The sequence below is a fragment of the Acomys minous genome (assembly GCF_964271855.1).
Source record: "Acomys minous genome assembly, chromosome: 16".
Lineage (NCBI taxonomy): Eukaryota > Metazoa > Chordata > Mammalia > Rodentia > Muridae > Acomys > Acomys minous.
This window is the reverse complement of record NC_140498.1, coordinates 63,516,726-63,539,350: the sequence shown is the minus strand read 5'-3', so window position 1 is coordinate 63,539,350 and position 22,625 is coordinate 63,516,726. Positions and strand designations below refer to the sequence as shown.

General features: G+C 44.3%; 3 protein-coding genes across 7 annotated transcripts in view; 2 read left to right on the top strand and 1 right to left on the bottom strand.

Annotated features, from left to right (window-relative positions):
• LOC311585615 (uncharacterized protein) overlaps positions 1–22,625 on the bottom strand; it is a 167,198-nt gene that overhangs the window by 83,418 nt on the left and 61,155 nt on the right. The gene's annotated exons all lie outside the window — the stretch shown is intronic.
• Positions 1–22,625, top strand: part of LOC311585630 (zinc finger protein 431-like) — a gene marked incomplete at both ends in the record, with an annotated part of 107,426 nt that overhangs the window by 25,763 nt on the left and 59,038 nt on the right. The window contains 3 exons of one of the 5 annotated variants that reach the window (XM_084761071.1): positions 1,105–1,231; positions 8,502–8,567; positions 9,725–12,385. In XM_084761071.1, the coding sequence (XP_084617197.1) occupies positions 1,105–1,231; positions 8,502–8,567; positions 9,725–10,443 (912 nt within the window). Of the gene's footprint in view, positions 1–1,104; positions 1,232–1,433; positions 1,499–3,200; positions 4,669–8,501; positions 8,568–9,724; positions 12,386–22,625 lie in introns of those variants that run through there. The other 4 variants (XM_084761072.1, XM_084761073.1, XM_084761074.1 and 1 more) reach the window with 4 other exon arrangements.
• Positions 8,190–22,625, top strand: part of LOC311585609 (uncharacterized protein) — a 55,793-nt gene continuing 41,357 nt past the window's right edge. The window contains exon 1 of the mRNA XM_084761015.1: positions 8,190–8,308. Coding sequence (XP_084617141.1) covers positions 8,275–8,308 — 34 coding nt within the window. The 5' untranslated portion in view covers positions 8,190–8,274. The remainder of the gene's footprint in view (positions 8,309–22,625) is intronic.

Below are 22,625 nucleotides of genomic sequence, written 5' to 3'. Positions count from 1 at the left end.
TACATCACATAACATAGAGGAGAAGCAAGTGTTATTCGGTGCTAAGCTGTTTTGCTAGCCTGATGTTTTTGTACTTGTAATTTTTTCTTTTTCGTTTTGTTTTTGAAGAAAATGTTTATGTGTGTAGCCCTGAGTGTCCTGAAAGTATGTATTGTAGTCTAGGGAGGCCTTGAACTTAGAAGTCCACCTGATGCTGACTCCAAAGTGCTGTGATTAAGTGTTGGCCACTAGGATTTTTAAAAATGAATATGAATTTTGCCTGTGTGCATGAATATGCACCTCATGTTTGCCTTATCTTCACAACAGTCAGAAGATTACCTCAGAGCTCCTGAACGTGGAGTAGTGGATAGTGTGAGCCTCCATGTACACACTAGCAATGTTGCTCCATTACTTCCAAGGCCAGGAAGAGCTGTCCACTGCTGAGCCATCTCTTTTGCCTTATGCTGTTTATTTATGACCAGCATTAACATTGCTAATATTTTCTTCTGTTCATTTGTAACTGTTTAAGCAAGCATTCCCTTCTCGTAAGATCTTATTAATGTTACAGTTTAAACTGGGGCAGTTCAGGTTCGTGGAAGATGAGTACAGAACTGGAGTGAATGTGTGATTCTTTGTAGGACTTCAGTAAAGACCTCTGAGTTCTTTTGGCCTTTCTTGTTTATTTGACTTATTGTTGCAGGAGACACAGGGTCTCAATACGTTTTTCTGGCTGCCGCAGAACTCCTTGCGTAGACCAGGCTGGCATCCAGCTCAGCGAGACCTCTGCCTCCTGAGTGCTAGGATTCAGGTCATGAGCTATTACATCCAATTTGCCCATATTCTTTTGTAGTTACTAATCCTTTATAAAATCCTTTATAAAATGAACAGTGCACTCAGTATTTCTCTTGCAAGGCTGTCTCCTACTCAAAGGGTGCAGGAATGACAGAGGTGAACCTCATCATTCAGTTTTCTTCTAAAATGACTTGGTGGTTACGTCAGAACTTCTGTGTAAGGAAATAAGTGAGGGAAGTACCAGAATTATGTGAACATATTGTCAGTGGAGTATACAGTTGCAGTGTTCTCACTGTCATGCTTTCTGCTGTTCACCTGGATGGGTTATTTTAGGATGCAGTGACCTACGATGATGTGCATGTGAACTTCACCCAAGAAGAGTGGGCTTTGCTGGATCCTTCCCAGAAGAGACTCTACAGAGATGTGATGCTGGAGACCTACAGGAACCTCACTGCCATAGGTAAGACAGTGAATTTTTGTTGACTTTTTAAAACAAGGGGACAACAGTTGTTGTTGTTGATGATGATGCTTTTCTAGAATTTCAATTGAGAAGGAAGAAGAATGAGGTGAATAAATTAGGCATTGTTGTAAGGTTCACTGAAGGTAATAAATTAAATTTTTGCCTAATTTTCAATAATAGATTTTTCTGGTACATATTTTAGGGTACGATTGGGAAGACCATAATATTGAAGAACATTGTCAAAGTTCTAGAAGAAATGGAAGGTAATTTTCATGTGCAAGCTGATTCAAATATGCCTGTGGGAAAAAAACTAATGTAGCACAGAAGTTTTAAAGTAAAGAAGCACTATAAAAAGAAAAAGCATTACATTAAGTGTATTACTGATCATTAAATTATCACAAATCCATGTACCTCAATGTCAGGTATCTGATTTGTGTTTTCAAGGCAGTCCTTTAAGAAAGAATATAAGAAAAAAAATGCCTTAAGAGACATTACCATTCGATTCATAGTCACATTACAGCTACTCTGTAGAACTATCAATCTGTTTAATCTCATGTCAGCCAGATGTTGTAGAATGTATCCACTTTGAATAGTATATGTCCAAAGTAAGTATATGTCCAAACCCTCTAATAAGGATATTTCATAGCAAAGCTGCTGTTACTCTTATACTTGTGGTAAGATTGCTGAGTTTAGTGTCAGGGGCAGTTTATGAGGGTCAAGAATATTATTGTGGAGAAACCTTAATCTCTACACCACATGTCTATTAAAAACAAAAACTCAAATTGAAAAAAAAAACTCAAACTGTGTGAATGTGGAAATCTTTCATTTGTTATTCTTCTTTTAATATGTATATCATTTGTCAAAATGGATATAAGCCATATGGGCATAGGGATATTGAAAGAGGTGAAATACCTTTCTCTCCCAGAACAATGAAAAATATGTAGTAGTCCCTACCTCGAGGAGACTTTCTGCATATGATACAAAATTACAATTAACTAATTATTAATTGATTAGTAATAATTAATTATTACTTTAAAAGTGAAAGGAAGTTCACTCTTACCTATGGCAGTGAGGTTCCTGAAGGTCTCCAGCATCACATCTTTGTAGAGTCTCTTCTGGGAAGGATCCAGCAAAGCCCACTCTTCTCGAGTGAAGTTCACATTCACATCATCATAGGTCACTGCATTCTAAAATATCTTATACATGGATAGAACAGATTGCGTGATAGTGTAAATGTTTACTTCACTCATTCGTTGATTATTAATAATAAATTAATTGTAAATAGGTATCACAGTCAGAACATCTACTCAAAGTGGGGGACTACTAATAACTTAAACTAATATAATTAATTAGTTTTCCCACTTCATTAGGAATACATTCACAAAATCACAGTGCAGAAAATCTCTATAAATACTAGGCATGTGTAAGTTCTTCTGTTTGTTCTGGTTCACTTCAGAAATATAGTATGACTCCTAGTATAGGAAAATTTATGAATTCAAACAGTATGGTAAAGCTGAGTTTTTCCATTAATATTACACTATGTGAAAAACCGTATATTGAATAAGGATGCTATATGCCAGATGTGGTAGCGCATGCCTTTAATCCCAGCACATGGGAGGCAAAGGCAGGGGGATCTCTATAAGATCAAGGCCAGCCATGTCTACAAAGCAAGTCCAGGTCTGCCAGAACTATAAGAAAAAACGCCGGCTCGGGAAAAAAAAAAAAAAAAGGACGGTATAAGTGAGCCATGTAATTATGGTAATTACCACCACTGGCATCTTCAAAGGTGCAAAACAAAACAAACAAAAGAAAACCATAATGGAAGTGAAAATTATCAATGTAAACAAAGTGATAAAACCTTTCTAATTCTTTACATTTAGACCAAATCATAAAATTAATTCATATAGATAAAAGTTTATCAATGTGATGAATGTGGTAAAGCTTACACCTGTACCAATTATCTTTGCAGGCATGAAAGAACTTGTACTGAAGAGAAACCCTATGAATGTAATCAGTGTGGCAAAGTCTTTGCACATCACAGTGATATTCAAAGGCATGAAAGAGTTCATACTGGAGAGAAGCCCTACAAATGTAATCAATGCGATAAAGCCTTCTCACAACACAGTCACCTCCAAATACATACAAGAACACATACTGGAGAGAAACCGTACAGATGTAATCAATGTGATAAAGCCTTTTCACAACACAGTAATCTCCGAATACATGAAAGAACACACACTGGAGAGAAACCTTACAAATGCAATCAGTGTGATAAAGCCTTTTCAGTACACTGTAATCTTCAAATACATGAAAGAACACATACTGGAGAGAAACCCTACAGATGTAATCAGTGTGATAAAGCCTTTTCAAAACACACTTCTCTCCAAATACATGAAAGAACACATACTGGAGAGAAACCCTACAAATGCAATCGGTGTGATAAAGCCTTTGGGTATTGCCATGATCTTCAAAGGCATGAAAGAATTCATACACCCTACAATCATTACCAAAGTGTTCATGTCTTTTACAACACAGTAGTCTCTGAATACATAACACACTGGAGAGAAACCTTATGAATGTAATCAAGGTGATAAAGCATTTTCACAGCACATTCATCTCCAAATTCATACAAGAATGCATACTAGAGAGAAACCCTATGAATGTAATCAGTGTGATAAAGCCTTTGCATGTCCCGGTGACATTCAAAGGCATGAAAGAGGCCATACTGGAGCAGACACTCTGTGAATGTATTTAATATGATGCCTTTGGTCATTTTTATATTCTTCATTATTGTGAAGTAATTTATACCGGAGAGAAAGCCTATGAATGTATTTAATATGGTGAATGCATTCTTTGCATTTTCATCTGTCTGGTAGAGAAATAATATAGCAGTATAATTACCAACCAACTGTGCATCTCAGAACATACCTTGATGTGCTGTGGCTATGTGTCTATTATTTGATGTTCCATGGTTCATTATGTTGTTATTAGTTATGCATTTGCAACTTCATCCTGACTGACTTCCTTCTATGGGAATTACATAGAGATGCAGGATAATGTAACAGCAATGAGACTTATTAAAAAATCATTTCTGGTGTGGGAGTGTGTGTACATACGCACACGTGCGCGTGCATGCAGTGGGCCATGTCAGATCTTTGAAGACTCGGAGACAACTTTGTGTGTTCTACTTGGGCATCTTTATATGGTGGTCAAGGTCAGGTTGCCAACGTTGCACACCATACTGATGTGTTTCGCTGATGCTCAAATAAGATTGGTTGAGACATTGTTTCAGTAAAATATTGTTTGATTTTCTGTTTGTAAACATATTGACATCTTAGGAGGGATGAAAATCTATTTTCAAATGAAAGTGATATATTGTTATATATATTTTTGGAATGTGTTGGTGTATTCTTAGGAATAAACACTTGTTTATAACATTTCTCAGACCCACAAATGAATGCCAGAGAATTGTCTCAGTGGGTAAAGGTGGTTGCTGCTAAGCCTGATGACCTGAGTTAAAGCTCTGAGAGACTCATATTACTCTGAAATATTTTCTCTTATTTCCACACTTGGGCCATGGCATATGTACAGTCACACACCAGCACATACAATAATTTTTAAACCCAAAGGAGTGACAGTGACTACTCCCTGGGTTTCATCTCTAGAACTCACATAGCGGAAGTAGATGATAGCGAACAGGAAGTTGTCCTCTCACGGCCACATGCACACCAGGGCACAGGCATGTACACACAAGCACAGGCCAAACATTTTTAAATGGTTGGAATTAACAAATCAAAGAAAATAACCCGATTAGTGAGAACATATGAAATGATTTGCCAGATTAAATTATTGATTTTCAAGAAGTATTACTGTTCATTAAAGCAATGATGGTTTGTTTTTAAATCTTATTTTATCCTTTCATTCTCTGATTCAAAGATTGGTGGTTATTCAATTTGGGTAGGTAAGCTTGAGGCAGTGAACACTGAATCTCCAATTAAGGGACTGTCCTATGCAGTTACATGAAATCCTAATTGACATAGTTATATCAGCTCAGAAATTTGAGACACAGGCTATTGGCTGCAGCTGTGCGTCAGGTTACAGATATCAGCAGCTGACATTGTAATTTTCTAAAACCATTCCCTCTAACGCAGACTGGCCTGTTGTTTTCAATATCAGTAAGTCTATCTGAATTTGCAATTTTATTCATCTTTTTAAAAAGTTAACTGTTGATGTTACTTTTAAATTTCATTTTTGTATTTGTCACTGCTCTAATCTCTTATTTGTTTCTATTCCCCAATGTTTCCCAGTCATTAAGAACTTACTTCCTAGCCAAGTGCTGTGGCACATGCCTGTAATCTCAGCCCTCCAGGAGGCAGAGGCAAGCAGAAATCTGTGAGTTCGAGGCCAGGCTGATCTACAAAGTGGATCTAGAACAGCCAAGGCTGCCTAGAGATACCCTGTCTTTAAAAACCAAAACTGAGTTGCAGAACTGTCTTCCAGGCACTAGGCAGCAGAGGCAGGATTAGGTGTTCAAAGGAAGTCTTACCTGAGTAGCATGAAGAAAGGGTGAGCTACAGGAGACATTGTTTAATATAGAACAAGTATGAAAATTCTAGAGAAAAATGAATGAAAGACATTCTTTTTTTCCCCCAGACAGGATTTCTTTGTGTAGTCTTTGCTGTCTTGGACTCATTTTTCAGACCAGGATGGCCTTGAATTCACAGATATCCACTTCCCTGTGACTGCTCGAGTGCTGGGATTAGTGACTCAGGCCACCCTGTCTGGAAGCCCTTCACTGTTTTTTTTTTTTCCTGAAAATGTAAATTATTATTCTTTGAGGTCCTTTAATATTTGTTGGTTTGGGGTCTTTTTTTGAAGAAACAGTTTTGGTTTTCTCTTCTTGATTCTAAAGACTTGCCTCTCTTCATTTCTTGGCAAATCTATGTTTTCTGGTGGTTATAATCATCAATGTGTGGTTTTGCTACTTAAGTGATTGATGCACATTTGTTTGGGGTTATTAAAATTTTTTTATATATCACTTTTTCCGTGTCCTAATTAGATTCAGTTCTCTACAATCCAAAGCAAACTGGTTTTTTTTTTAATCTATGGGTTTTTAGAAAAAGATTTATTTTATTATTTATACAGTATTCTGCCCATATGTGTGCCTGCCCACCACAAGAAAGCACCAGTTCTCAATACAGGTGGTTGTGTGCCACCATGTGATTGCTGGGAATTGAACTTGGACCTTTGGAAGAACAGACAGTGCTCTTAACCTCTGAGCCATCTCTCCAGCCCCTAAAACGAAATGTTATCTGAGGGTGCCTCAATTGAGGGCATGCCCCCATCACACTGGTTGCTTCCTATGTCTGTGAAAAATTGTGTTCATTGTTGATTGACGTGGGAAGACTCTTCCACTGAGGGTGGCAAAATCCCAAAACAAGTGGCTATGGGCTGCATAAAAGGGCTAGGTGAACATGAGACACTGGAGAGAACAAGCTATGGAACAGTGTTTATCCATGGTCTTTGCCTTCATTTTCTAGCTTGTGTCTCTGTGCTAAGCTCCCAGAGTCATGGCCCATGATCCCACAAAACCATCCACAAAAACTGTTCACTACCTGAGTAGCAAATTATTACCAAAAGTGGTACACAAGAAGTTATTTTGATGCTGGGCAGAACCTGGGAATCTTATCTTTTGAAGGAACGTGGAACACAGAAAGACTTGATATGGAAAAGGCATGGAAAGCTGTAGACAGAACTTAGTCTGCTGTTCTTGTAGGACACAGAAGAGCAGAGTGTTGAGAGTAATGCAGACGTAGAAAGTTTAGGTCATAGGGTTTCAATGGAAAATAGACTCCATGAAAAGAATTTAGCTGGTTGTCATTTCTGTGATATTTTGGCCTCAAAACATTCTAATTCTGCCCATGCCCTGAGGAATTGAATAAGGCAGAATTTAAAATAATGGGTTGATTTCCTAGATGGAATCTTGAATCTGTTGGATTATTATTACTAGTGACTCATTCAGGACTACAGTGGAAAAAAGCAACAAGAGAGGCTGAGATAAACGCAAAGCCTGTGGTTTGTAGAGACAAACAGCAGTATGTAGGTGCAGGTGGCCGTCAAATGATGAGACAGAGGCAGGGATTTTCAAGGACATTATCACCATTAAAGAGAAGGGCCTTGCTGTGTATTAGAAGCTTAAGATGGTGCCCTAAGGTTAACACTTTCTACTTCTCAGCTTTGAATTAATGGAAGATACACAAAGTGATTCCTACTCCATTTGTAACTGTTTGAACATGCATTTTCTATTAGAGAGATGTTATTGATGTTACATTTTAAACTGGGGCATTTGAGGTTTCCGGAAGATGAATACAGAGCTGGGGTGAATGTGTGTGACCTAGTAGGAACTTCAGTAAACACCTCTGAGTTCTTCCTATCTTTTTTGTTTGATTACTTGAGTTTTTTGAGAGAAGTCAGGGTCTTCATGTGAACCTCATGCTGTGCTGAAGCTGATTGCATAGTGTAGGCCAGCACACACCTCAATGAGCTACACTTGCCTCTGTCTCCTGAGTGCTGGGATTACAGGCATAAAAAAAAATACACCCAGGTTCCCCATCAAATTTATAGATAGCAGTTGCTCATAAAGTTTTCTGTGATGTGAGTTCAGTACTGTTGCTCTGCTTGATTGTCTCTCTTTCTCTCTCTCTCTTTATGTCTGTTGATGGGCATTCCTCTTGCAAGGCTGTATCCCGTTCAAGGGGTGCAGGAATGATGGAAGTGAGCATCATTATTCAACTTCTATCTGAAATGCCTTGGTGATTACATTAGAACATCTGTGTCAGAAAATAAGTGGAAGAAGCATCAGAATTGCATGAGTCTATTGTCAACGACGTATATGTTTACAGTGTTGTCACTATCATGCTTTGTCTTATCACATGTCTGTGGTGTTATAGGATGCAGTGACCTATGATGATGTGCATGTGAACTTCACTCGGGAAGAGTGGGCTTTGCTGGATCCTTCCCAGAAGAGACTCTACAAAGATGTGATGCTGGAGACCTACAGGAACCTCACTGATATAGGTAAGACAGTGATTTCTTTTATCTTTTTACAATGTAAGGACAACTGTTCTTTGATACAGTTATTCATTGTAAGTTCAGTTGACAATGAGGTAAATAAATCAGTGATGTTTGTAATGTTTACTGAAGATAGTAACTTAAATTTAGCCTAAATTCCAATAAAAAATATTAATCAATTTCTGCTACTACATTTTAGGCTACAATTGGGAAGACCACAGTACGATTCTCAAGAACATTTTTAGTGTTCTAGAAGCCATGGAAGGTAATTAACATACACAAGTTGATACAAATATGCCTCAAGATTTTATATGTCCTGCAAGTTTTCAGGAAAATCAACAGTGTAAAAATATACTGCCATAAGTATGTTGATGATTATTAAATTCTTACAAAACCATGTACATCAATGGCAGGTATCTGGTTTATGTTTGCAAAGCAGTTCTCTAAGGAAGAAGACAAGAAAACCATGCATTAACAGATGTCACCATTTGAATCACAGCCCCATGAGAGCTAGACTATACAACCGCTAAAGTGTTTAGTCTCAACCACTTATATATTACAGAAGCTATGTCCATTGCAGAGGCAATAAGTCTATGTTCAAAATATCTAATAAGCAAATACTCCATAATGAAGCTTGTTTTCCTCATCTTATTTGCAGGAATGTTGCAAACTTTAGTGAGTGGCAGTTTATGAGAGGCAAGAATGTTACTGTGGAGAAACTTTAATCCTTATACCGTATGTCTATAAGGAAAGCAAACGTCAAACTGTGTGACTGCAGCGGGGACCCTTTCATTTGTTATTCTCCTTTTCATAAGTATGTCATATGTCACAATGGATGCTACCCATGTGAGCTTAGAGGTAATGAAAGAAGCAATGTGCTCCTCTCTAACTTAGAAGAATAAGAAGATATGTAGTAGTCCCCATTGTGCCTAGACTTTCTGAATACACTACAAGTTTACTATTAATTGATTGTCCAACTTCATTGGCAATAAGTCCACAAACTTATACTGTAGAAAATCCTCTTTAGTAATAGGAACAAGACGTCTTTCTGTTTCTCTAGGTTCACTTTGCAAATATAGTATGAGTCACACTACAGGAAAATTTATGAATGCAATCATTGTGGTAGAGCTCTGAGTTCTACCATTTCTCTTCAAATATGTAAAAATCTTCTTATATATTAGAAGGATGTTGTAAATGTAGTTCATGTAATAAATGCTCTCATACCATCACAGTTATCTTCAAAGATGCAAAACAACCCATAATGAGTTGGAACACCATGAATGTAAACAAAGTGAACATTCCATAATATCTGATTCTTTTTTACAATTAGACTAAAATGTAAAATTAAATCACACAGATGAAAATATTCATCAGTGTAATGACCTGTGGTAAAGCTTTCACTTGTGCCAATTATCTTTGCAGGAATGAAAGAAGTCATACTGGAGCAAAAACACTCTGAATTTACTCAACATGATAAATTGTTTGCATATCACAGTCATCCTCAGAGTCATAAAAGTACTGATACTGGAGAGAAAGCAAAGGAAGACATTCAATATGGTAAAGCCATTGCACATCACAGTAGTCTCCAAATACATAAAAGAACACACACTGAACAAATAACCCATGAAGATAACCAGTGTGGTAGAAGTGGTGCATGTCAAGATCATCTTCAGAGGGATGAAAGAAATCGTATTGGAAAGAAACCATATGAATGTAATCAGTGTGTTAAAGCCATTGCATGTCAGAGTCACCTTCAAAGGCATGAAAGAATTTTTACTAGACAGATATCTTATGAATGGAGGCAATATGGTAAAGTCTTTGCAAATCACAGTTCTCTTCAAAGGCATAAAATAATTCATACAGGTGAGAAACCTTATAAATGTAATAACTGTGGTAAAGCATTTTCATGGCACTGTCATCTTCAAAGGCATGAAAGAACTCATACAGGAGAGAAATTTTATGAATGTAGTCAATGTGGTAAAGCCTTTGCATGGCACAGTTCCGTTCAAAGGCCTAAAGGAATTCATACAAGAGGGAAACCTTATGAATGTAATCAATGTGATAAAGCCTTTGTATGGCAACAGTCTCTTCAGATGCATGAGAGAATTCATACAGGAGAGAAACCTTATGAATGTAATTGATGTAGTAAAGCCTTTGCATTGAACAGCTCTCTTCGAATGCATGAAAGAATTCATACCAGAGAGAAACCTTATGAATGTAATCAATGTGATAAAGCCTTTTCTCAGCACAGTGTTCTTCAAACTCATGAAAGAATTCATACAGGAGAGAAACCCTATGCATGTAATCAATGTGGTAAAGCCTTTGCATGTCACCATCGTCTTCAAGTACATGAAAGAATTCATACAGGAGAGAAACCTTATGAATGTAATCAATGTGGTAAAGCCTTTGCGCAGCACAGTTTTCTTCAAAGGCATGAAAGAATTTATACTTTCATTCATACCTTATGAATATTACTAATGTCATAATGCTTTTGTATGTAACACTCTGTCTCCTAGTACATAAAAGCATACATGCTGGAGAGATACCCTATGAATGTAACCAGTGTGATAAGACCTTTGTACATCATGGTCATATTGTAATACATAAAAAACACTTACTGCAGAGAAACCCTATGAATGTAAGCAATGTCTTTAAACATGAATGACAGTTATCTTAAGAGTCATGGAAATATATAGGAAATAAACAATGTAATAAGTGGATTTAATATGTTGAAGCTTCAGGCTTGGATCACTCTCTGCCCACTCCTCACCTGCATGGCCTATCTTGGACACAGACAGTTAACCAGCAGAGATGAGGTGGGCATGGGCTGCACCCCACATTACCCACCTCCCTGAGGAGGCTTCAGGGACACGCGAGCAGCTTTAGCCTTGGACCTCTCTCCACCTACTCTTCTCTGAAGTGGCCCATCCAGGATATACAGAACATCAGCAGATGAAGCCAGTGGGGTATCTGAGTAGCTTTGGGTGTGGCTCCCTTTCCACCAGCTTATCACCAGCCTGGCCCACTTTGGACAAAGACAGCAAATCAGCAAGATGAGTCAGGCTTGTACCAAAATCCACATTGTCCACTGTGCCAAGGAGGCCTGTTGGGTACCTAAGCAGCTTTCAGATTGGAGATCTCTCAGCTTGCTTCTCACTTACCTGGACCCAAGGTTGTCATGACCCCTCCAGTAGAGTCTGTGTGACAAATGTTACTGTAAAACCCGAGGCGACAATCCCTGTCCAGGGAGAGCCTCTTGGAATGGGTCTGATGTTCCTGTCAGGAGTAACTGATTGTAGCTCTTTTCTTTTTCATTGTGTTGGAATATTTTGTTTTTATTATTTTTCTTAACTTTAGTCTTATATCAGGACTTTTGAGGCATGGCACTGTTGTTATGAGATGCCCTTAACTTGGGGTTGCAGCCAGGGACCATTCAGCCTTGGATTTTACCACTAAGTTTTGTTCTACTTATTGGAAGAAAGGTGGTTAAGAAGTAATCATTAGTTAATAATTTATATTATGGCTTACAAAGAAATGAAGTATTTCAAAATGCTCCAGATAGTGATACTCAGAATTAGAAAGAAGAACTAAAGAAAAAACTATCTTGACACACAGGTGTTAGACATAAGTTCTGTTTGTGAGAGAATATTGACCCTTGACAAAGGAGACACATGTATATTGATACCAAGTCAATAACTCAAAAGTAATGATGACTTTAGTGTGTATTCTGTACCCTGTATTGTTTCATTCAAACTTGTAATTCAAATTATGACAATACTATTACTTTGTATATTGTACTTGTATGGTGTATGTCTGATTGCTCACTGATTTCCTTGAATCTACTCCATGGAAAAATGTAGCCACAAAACACTGTTTCAAAAAAAATGTGCATAAAATTCTAGACTGTTTGTCTACAAAATACATTGATATGTAAACTCTCTCATGAGTTTGTCTGTTTGTCACTTTGCCAAGTTCTTGTGCACTGATGCTTTTTGAAAATCATTAAGTGTTTTTGATTTATCAATCCGAAGTTGTAACTTTTGTGACATAATAAAGTTGTCACAGATAGTTTTCTCCAGGTAACTAATTGGTCTATGATGCTGTGTTTCGTCAGGGGCAATTACCAATCCACACTGAGTTAAAGACTCAATCATACCTTTAAGATTGAATTTAGTCAATTCTTTTGTCTTTTCTGTTATAAGGATATCATCCATATAATGCAAAATACAAGTCTTCCCATATTTACATCTAGCAGATTTTAATGCTTGATCTGCAAATTTCTGACAAAGAGTGGGACTATTTTCATTCCCTGAGGCAAGACTTTTCACTGATCTCTTCGATAAGGTCTCTGGAAGTTACCTGAAGGTATGCTAAATGTAAATTTATGAGAATCTTTAGGATGTAATTTAATAGTGAAAAAGAAATCTTTTAGATCTACAACAGCAGTATAATAACCTTCAAAAATAGCTACAGGAGAAGGGAGGACAGGTTGAAGAGCCCCCATATCACACAGTCTTATTTACAGCTCTTAAACCTTGTAAAAATCTCCATTTCCCTGATTTTTTCTTTTTTCTTATTTATTTTATGTATATGAATGCTCTATTTGTCTGAACACTTGCACACCAAAGAGGGCACCAGGTCTCATTATAGATGGTTGTGAGCCACCATGTGGTTGCTGGCAATTGAACTCAGGACCTCTGGAAGAGCAGCCAGTGCTCCCAACCTCTAAGCCATCTCTCCGGCCCCTGATTTTTTTTTTTTAATAACAAATACTGGAGTATTCCATGGACTATTTGATTCTTCTATATGTCCTGCATCAAATTGTTCTTTAACAAGTTGCTCTAATGCCTGCGCTGTACTCATTCACAGAGAAAATATAAAATAGAACAGGAACAGCGTCAGTGGACTGAGGCACTAAGATCTCTGCGGTCCAGACAGAGCTTGAACTCCAGTCAGTCCTTAGCACAAAGCCTGGCTACTACGTCCTTTCACCTCCATCTTTGAAGGAGGAATCCGGTAACCTGCCCCCAACAAGGGAGCTGCCAAGCTGTCAGTAAGAATGCCACTTCACGTCCTTTCAGCCTCAGGACATCTCTCCCCACACAGCCGCTCGCCATGCCTGCTCTCCATCCCCCCAGGACCAGGCGTTCACTTCTGAGGTGGGGGCAGTGAGCTGGGGGCGGGGGTACATGAAATAATTGCACAGGTGAAGACAGACTCCTGGCCTGAGATGCTGCAGACAGTGAGGCCACCCCATGACCTCCCATGTGTGAGGAACGTCTCAGACGTGGAGGGGAGGTATGTTCACTCCCCACCCATGGTGGCAGTGGCCTGAGCACCCTACTCTCCAGGCTGAACACCCCAGGGAGGGCAGGAGTGAGTAGCACATTCCTGTCAGTCCTCCAGGAGGGGAACTCAGAAGGCTGAGGCAGGAGGATCAGTACTACAGAGTGTGTTCTCCAGGAGGGGAACTCAGAGGCTGAGGCAGGAGGATCAGCACTACAGAGTGTGTTCAAGGCTGACCTGGACTGCAGAGACTGTCTCAAAAGACAAAACACAATTTAAATTTCCCCTTTTTACTGTATTGCATTTTAAAATCGTACGAGTATGTGTGTTTTGCTTGAACACATGTCTGAGTGCCACTAGTGTGTCTGGTGCCTCCAGAGGCTAGAAGAGACATCAGGTCCCCTGGAACCGGAGTGGAAGCTGCCTGTGAGCTGCCGTGTGGGTTCGGGGAGTTGAACCCAGGTTCTCTGGAGGAGCAGCCGGTGCTGCTAACCACTGAGCCATCCATCTCTCCTGCCTATGCACACACATTCCTGGTTGAAAACCTTGGGGACCGAGGACCCTCCTCGGTCACTGGACCTTTGGGTAGCCATCCCTTCCCACACGTGGGAGCCTAAGCCTCATTTCAGTTATTCTCACAATGTGACAATGACAGGGAGGGACACGGCTCCCCGTGGCCTTTGCTTCTGCAGCCTGTCCTTTAACAGCCACTTCCTGTAAGGAGCAAATGACTCCGGAAGGGGAAAAAGCGGCTGTGAGCTCCATTATAAGAGCTCTGAGGCTCTGTGTGCGGCCACATGCCTTTGTCCCAGCGAAGCACCGGCCTGGCCCAGTTCCGTGTGGGGACAGCTTCAGGAGGGGAGAGTCCCGAGGGCCAAAGCTTCACTAAGAGAGCAGGAAACTTTGCAGGGGGCTGGACACGGTGACCAAGACTAGGCGGAGAGCTCCCTCCATTTCCTTCATTGCCCGTTCCTGTGTGCTCCGGGGCTCTTCCCAGGAGGCCAGGGGTGCGGAGGCCTCACCTTGTGCACGGGCCAAGGAAAAGCACAGCTGGATCAGGGAATGGCTTTTTTATTTTGAGACAGTGCCTCACGAAGCCTAGGTTGGCCTTGAACTCTAAGTAGCTGAGAATGACCCTGGATATCTGAGCCTCCTGCCTCCGCCTCCTTGAGTGCTGAGGTTACAGATGTGCACCTCCACACCGGGCTGCAAGCCAGGGCTTCCGGCACGCTAGAGTGAGCTTCAGGTGAGCAGTCTACCGAGGGAGCTGGATTCCCCACCCATGGGCAGCTGTGCTCAAGTCCCAAGTCCCAAAGCAAAGACTCTTCCAACTTCTAGTATGTTTCATTTAAAATAACTTCTTTCAAGCGGAAGCTGGTGAGGTGGCTCAGTGGGTAGTGCCCACTGTACAAGCATGAGGACCTGAGGTCAGAGTCTCCAGAACCCACGTAGAAAAGCCAGGCCCTGCAGCATGCACCTGGGATCCCAGCACTGCGTGGGTAGAGATGAGAGGCTGAACTGGCCAGCCCAGATCCCAATAAAAGACCCTGCCTCAAAAAAAAAAAAAAAGGTGGAGAGTACAAAGGAGGGTACCTGATGTCAACCTGTAGTCTCTACACATGTGCACACAAATGTGCATGTGTACCCTTTACGTTTGTGCAGACAGCACACGTACACACAAAAGGCAATCCATTTTTGCCAGAACACTAGAAAGAGGAGCCATGGTACCACGGGGTCACAGGGCTGAGTCACAACATGAAAGGGTGCAGGAAAGACTAAAACCAGAGGGACCTATGCCCCAAGAGTGATGACAAAACAGTCTCAGACCAGGAAGAGCAAGAGCCCTTTTGGGTCCAGGCTCTGGGGGGACAGGTCACTGCTCCCAGCCATTGTCTCCACTGGTTGGCAGCTGGCTCTTCAAGTGTCAGACAGCAACAGGACCTACATGCTCCCCTCCTCAGAAAACTACATGGGGCTGGCCAACGGCAGCGAGTAAATGCGCTTGCTGAGCAAACAAAAGTTCAGTTCCTAAAGCCCACCACAGAAGGTGGAAGGTGAGAGCTGGCCTCTGACCTCAACATGTGTGCTGTGGCATACACACCCAAGAACATAAATGGGGGAGGGGAGGGGGAAGCAGGAGAGGAGGGGAGGGAGGGTGTGCATCAGCCCAGCATTTCAGACGTCCCCACCCTGGCAGGTCACTGTGGCTAGGCTCAGCTCTGGCCTGAGGTCTCGTGTGCTGCTGTTCCCTGGGGATCTGTGATCACACCAGCAGCTTCACTCTCTATACCCAGGCTGGCCCTGGGGATCGGCATTTTTAGCAGCCCCCACCCCATCCCCCACCCACAGCCCCGCAAGGGAATCTCCTCCAGAGAGCATGCCTTCAAGAACGTTTATGAAACTGCCAGCGGTGGTGGCACACTGAAGGCGAAAGGCTGGCATGGTGGGCTATGCCTCCTGCAATCCAGCACTCAGAAAGCAGGAGGACGGCCGTGAGTTTGAGGCTGGCTTAGGCTTGAGACCATAACCAGTTCCCTGCAAATGCTTTCGGCTTCGTTACTCTTTGGAGTGGAATAGGATTCCAGTGCGTGTGCGTCTACCACATTCCTTACCCGTCCTTCTGTGGGTGCAGACTATGCTGATTCCAGCTCTTCACTATAGTGAACAGAGCAGCGAGAAATATGGGGTTGCAAATATCTCTACAGCGGAGCATGAAGTTCTCTGGGTATACTCCCAGTAGTGAAACAGCTGAGCACTAATTTTTCCCCCCAAGACAAGGTCTCTCTGTATAGCCTTGGCTGTCCTGGACTCGCTTTATAGACCAGGCTGGCCTCGAACTCACAGTGATCCGTCGGCTTCTGTCTCCTGAGTGCTGGGATTAAAGGCGTGGGCCACCATGCCCAGATGAGCACTCATTTTTATTTTATTTTTTTAAGATATACTATTTATACAATATTCTGCCCATATGTACACCTGCATGCCAGAAGAGGACACTAGGTCTCATTATAAATGGTTGTGAGCCACCATGTGGTTGCTGGGAATTGAGCTCATGACTTTTGGAAGAGCAAGCAGTGTTCTTAACCTCTGAGCCATCTCTCTAGCCCGAGCACTAATTTTTAAAGACAGTTCTAAAATGATTTTCACAATGGTCACTCTAATTTCACATCCACCTCCCACAGTGAATGAATGTTTAAAGAAACTTCATTGTGTCATAAACCATAAGCCATAACCATAAACACACATCAAAGTAAGTATATGGTGTCAGTGGCAGGACTCTCATTGTGCTAGGCAAACAGGAAGACCCACATATAATGCAGGGCATGGCATGTACACGTGGTTGGAAGCCCTGCATTATGGGAGGTGTAGGCAGGAGGATGGCTGGACTTTCTGGCCATCGGCCTGGTGAGAGACCCTCTCTCAAAGAAATATGACCACAGACAATTGACAGATCAGGTATCCAAGGTCTTTCTTGGCCTCTGTGAATGCACAGACATGTCCACTCACATATATACTCACACGCACGCGCGCGCGCGCACACACACACACACACACACACACACACACACACACAGAAGTAAAATGAAATATAAAATAAAACAAAATGCCCCTTTGAGCTGTGTCGGGGTCACTTCCCTCTGTCCTCAGGGATAGGGAGGGTGGCTGGGACACTGGCCTAGCAGGTAAAGGGTTTACCACACAGGCACCTGATAATGCAGTGCCGGGGATGGGGCCAGGGCGCTGGGCGTGCTCAAGTCCATCCCACAATGCTAGGTTTTGTTTTCTGAGCTCGAGACTCACTCTGTAGACAGGCTACTGCTGTGCCTGTGACCATCCTGCCTCAGCCTTCCCAGTGCTGGGATGAAAGGCACGTGCCTGCCTGTCTCTAAATAGCACTTCTCACCCACCTGAAGTAAACCAAACAGATGGAAAGGAGCCGCCTGCCGCGCCTGCCGCGCCTGCCGCGCCTGCCGCGCCTGCCGCGCCTGCCGCGCCTGCCGCGCCTGCCGCGCCTGCCGCGCCTGCCGCGCCTGCCGCGCCTGCCGCGCCTGCTGCATTCTTAGCCCCGCAGCAGCCTCGCCCACGCGCCTGTCGGGAATGCTGCCCCTGCTGTTTGTACAGGGTTTAATCATCAATGGCCCTGAAGGTGCTTGGACACATAAACAGAGCAAAGTCCCCACCTCAACAGGTCAGCAAAGTGAAAGGGTAGCCGGCCCCGAGGCGAGAAAAGGAACTGCAGGGCACATTTAAACCGCAGACTAGAACGTTCTCAAGAGTGCAGTCTACCCAGGGACTCTGGCAGCAGTCTTACATGGTGGTAGAGGCTGGTTAATTTTCTCTACTCAACAACTCAAGAGCCAGGGTCAGGAGGATTTCCAAGTTCAAGTATGGATGCAGATCAGCTGGGGCAGTACTGGGCCGGCGTGCATCAAGCCCTGGGTCCCTTCCCACCGCCCCCCTCACCCTGCCCTGCACTGTACAAATGGAGCCTGGTGGCTCAGGCCTGTAATCCCAGCATTTGGCAGGCGGAGGCAAGAGGATCAGTTCAAGGTTATCCTTGGCTACACAGTGAGTTTGAGGTTAGATTCCAAAAGAGAGAGTTCAGGGAGGGAAAGATGCTTGCCACCAAGCCTGACGGCCTGAGTTCGATCCCCTAGTACACATGGTGGGAGGAGAAAACTGAATCCTGACGTTTTCTGGATATCTGCATGGTGCTGTGGTACATGCACACCCACTCACCCTCACCCCCCAACACACAATGATGAATGGATGGATGGATGGATGGATAAAGGAACGAACTAATGAACAAACCAGGAGCGTGTACCCAGAAAGAGTATGAGGGACAGTCCTACATGTACCACTGACATATAGAAAAAAAACGTAAGCCATGGACCTGCTATGGGCTTATGTGTGGGCGTTGGGGCTCCTCCAGGGCTCAGTGTCTGTTAAAAGTGGCCTTGACCTGTGCACAGTGACCTGGAACCTGCACCTCCCCCACTGCAAGCTTAGCAGCTCTACCACCTCAATTTCCTCCTTCTAGGAGCAAGGCAGGCGCATCTGCCAGAGCACGAAGCCACCCAGCAGGGCGCTGGCAGCGCTGACGTCTCTGAAGTCCAAGGAGATACAGCGAGATGGTTTGGAGGGTAGAGGGTTCCCCGGGCCCCACATGGTGGAGGGAGAACACTGCCTCCCACAAGCTGTTCTCTCACCACCACACGTGTGCTGTGATATCATGCGCCCACATGTGTGCGCATACATACACACAATAAACAAAGGATTTCTTTATATTAGACACTTCATCCCTGACTCAAGGACCCACTGAAAGAGAAATTGGAGTCAGATACGGGGTCTTTAGGGACAGGCAAGCCTGTAGCCCCCAGGCTTGCGGAGAAGCAGCAGCTACCACGTTCTCAGAGGGATCAAGCAAGAAGGGCGACAGAGCTGTGGTCATAGTCAGCAGCCAATCTCAGCCCTTGACACATCTCAGAACTGTAACCTTCTGGCTCCTCCCACTAGGAAACAGGGACTTCTAAACATTTGTTGCTTTCTCTTTTGTGTGTGTGTGTGTTATGAGACAGTCTTACTGTACAGTTACAGGCTGGCCTCAAAGTTATTATGTAGCCCAGGCTAGCCTCAAATCTGGAATACTCTTCTGCCTCCCCAGTGTGGGGATTGCACACCTGCCCACAAGGCTAGCCCCGGGGCGTAACCTAGCTGTAGAGTCCGGGTTGGTTTAAGCCGGCCTCTCCCCTGAGGGAGCACTTTTCTTCCAGGTCTATCCTGCCCTTGGGCTGGTGGCGCACACCAGCAGCCACTGATAAGATCTGATCAAAAGCAGAGGAAGCTTCCTGTTCTCCAGAGGGAGGAGGCAGCAGCTGGCAGCCAGAGATGTTTACAAAGCAGCGGGGACTCCAGCTTAGAGACCTCTACACCAGCCCAGATCAAGACCCAAACAAGACAAAGGAACCTCTTACCAGCTCGAGGAATTTGAAAGAGCCCTTATTTGGCTTAAACCTCCGGTTCTCCTACAGCGCCACCTGTGGAGCTCCTGGGAATGACAACCGGTCCCACAAGGGCCCTGGGCTGCTTCGCCTTCAGCTAGTCCTACCTGTACCCAAATTTCAAAGAGGCCTGTGCCTGAGAACCAGTACCAAGGCACAGTTCTGCAACCTTAGCAAGACAGGATGCTACCCAGACCCACATGGCCTAGAAAGATCCGGGGTGGGCGAGATGGATCAGCCAGCAGGTAAGGTGACCTGGTGTTAAGAGTCCAGGAAGCCACACACCTCCCCAAATTGTCCTCTGATCTCCATACCCTAACCATGATGCCCAACCCCTCCCCCAGACAATACATACATAAATTGTAGAAAAACAAAATAAATAGAAAATTTGTATTCTGAAAGGAAAGAAGAAGCAGGAGAGACAACAGAGCAAGGAGAGGCACATGGACTAAACGGACCCACAGCTGGCATGGTGCCCTATGCTGGGAATCCCATGGTGTGGAAGGCTGAGGCAGAAGGGCTGCAGTGTGGGGCTAACCTGGGCTAAGGAGACCTGCAGCCAGGGAAAGGAATTCTTTTCAGCAACAGCCGTCAAGCCTTTTCCCTCTCCTGCAGGTACCTAGGTTTCTAAATAGGTTTTAATACTATGAAGGCATAATTACCCATTTGGGGAAACTGGGCCATAAAGCAGATTAATAACGCTGAGTAATCGCTTGGGAAGGAGCTGGCTCGCTTCTCCGTTTAACCGTTATGTAAATTGCATCCTTGGCCCTGTGATTTATCCCTGATGGCCCATTAGTCAGCATGGCTTGCTCTGTAATAAAAACGGCTCCAGAAGCCTGCAAGTCTGTAAAACTAGCTACTTAGGGGGGCTGAGGAATGAGGGAGACCAAGAGTTCAAGGCCAGCCTGGACAACTTAATAAAATCCCATCTCAAAACAGTAAAACTAAGGGCTGGGTACATGGGTCATTGTAGAGCACCTGACTAGAATGCCCCAGTGAGGGGCTGGGGTGTGGCTCAGTGGTAGAACCCCTGCCTAGAATCCCCCAATGAGGGCTGGGGTGTGGCTCAGTGGTAGAGCTCCTGCCTAGAATCCCCCAGTGAGGGGCTAGGTGTGGCTCAGTGGTAGAGCACCTGCCTAGAATCCCCCAGTGAGGGGCTAGGTGTGGCTCAGTGGTAGAGCACCTACCTAGAATCTCCCCACCCCCATTAAGAGGGTCTGAATTTCACCCATAATACTGGTGTGAAAAACCCTAGCCAGTGACTGTCTACTAGTACCCACCCCTAATTCCCTTAAATGTTCAAATATTCCTTGCGGACCCTCCTGTCGCTTAGTGTCCGTTCCCACCTCACTGGGTGATCCTGTACAAAATGGGTACCTGGATATTACAGCCTAGAAGATCATTTTCCCCCCAACATTTTTCAGATCCTCTAACTTGCCCCATTCGTATTGGAGGCCCCCGGGGTCTCCATGTGGCACCTCCATGGACACAGGCGGAAAGCCTATATAAGTTTGTGCTTGAAAGGTCAAGCAGCCAGGGCCACAGAGGTTGCGAGCTTCTGAAGCAGCTGAGGTGCCGCCTCAACGACTGCTCCCCAGGAGCCCTGAAGCACAGAGGATGAGCATCAGGGGCCGGGGCTCAGGTCTTTCTTCAAAGGAGCAGCAGGAGGACAGGGGGACAGGGGTGGTGGCTGAGGCAGGAGGATCTTGAGATGTTCAAGGCCAGCCTTGGGCCGCACAAGAAGAGACCTTGTTGAATAAAAGCAATGCGGAGGGATGTAGCTCTGTGATAAAGGGTGTGCTTAGTGCTAGGTTCAGTCAAGAGCAACACACACACACACACACACACACACACACACATACACACACACAGTCTTAACATGTTTTATGACTCGGTAGGTAAGGATGCTTGCTGCCAAGCCTGACAATCTGAATTTGAAATCTGGGGCTCACGTAGTGGAAGGAGAGAGAACTGACCCCATTACGTTGTCATCTGACTACACATTCATCCATCTCCCCCACAAGAGTGAGTGATGAAGTAAGTAAGTAAGTAAGTAGGTAAATGTAAAACAACAACAAAAAGAAGCACAAGGGAACGAAAGCCAACCACACTCAGACTGGCCAGGGAGAGTCAATGACTCACGCAGGTGGGTGGTGGCGGGGGCTCAAGTATGGCTGAGTGGACATTGCCAGGAAAGGCTAGCACCTCCCTGCCCCACCCCCAGCCCACCCTCCAGTGGCTCTGGACCCATGGTGGCCTGCGGATTCTCTACCACCATTGTGAAGCCTACTCACAGAGGCCCACTCTGCTCTCAGCTGAGGGCGGCATTAGCTGAGCCAGGGAGGTTTTGTAGCTGTTAAGAAAGGATCACAGAAACAGATTTGTGTGTGTGTGTGGGGGGGGGGGGGTTTGTAATGGTGTGATTTGAACTCAAGGCCTCATGCATGCTGGGTAGGCAAACTACCACTGAGCCACACCCCAGCCCCTCACTGGGGGATTCTAGGCAGGTGCTCTACTACTGAGCCACACTCCAGCCCCTCACTGGGGGATTCTAGGCAGGGGCTCTACCACTGAGCCCACATGACCAGCCCCTCACTGGGGGATTCAAGGCAGGGGCTCTACCACTGAGCCACACCCCAGCCCCTCACTGGGGAATTCTAGGCAGGGGCTCTACCACTGAGCCACACCCTAGCCCCTCACTGGGGGATCCTAGGCAGGGGCTCTACCACTGAGCCACACCCCAGCCCCTCACTGGGGGATTCTAGGCAGGGGCTCTACCACTGAGCCACACCCCAGCCCCTCACTGGGGGATTCTAGGCAGGGGCTCTACCACTGAGCCACACCCCAGCCCCTCACTGGGGGATTCTAGGCAGGGGCTCTACCACTGAGCCACACCCCAGCCCCTCCCTGGGGGATTCTAGGCAGGGGCTCTACCACTGAGCCACACCCCAGCCCCTCACTGGGGGATTCTAGGCAGGTGCTTGACTGCTGGAGCCACACTCGGCCCCTCACTAGCAGATGCTAGACAGGAACTC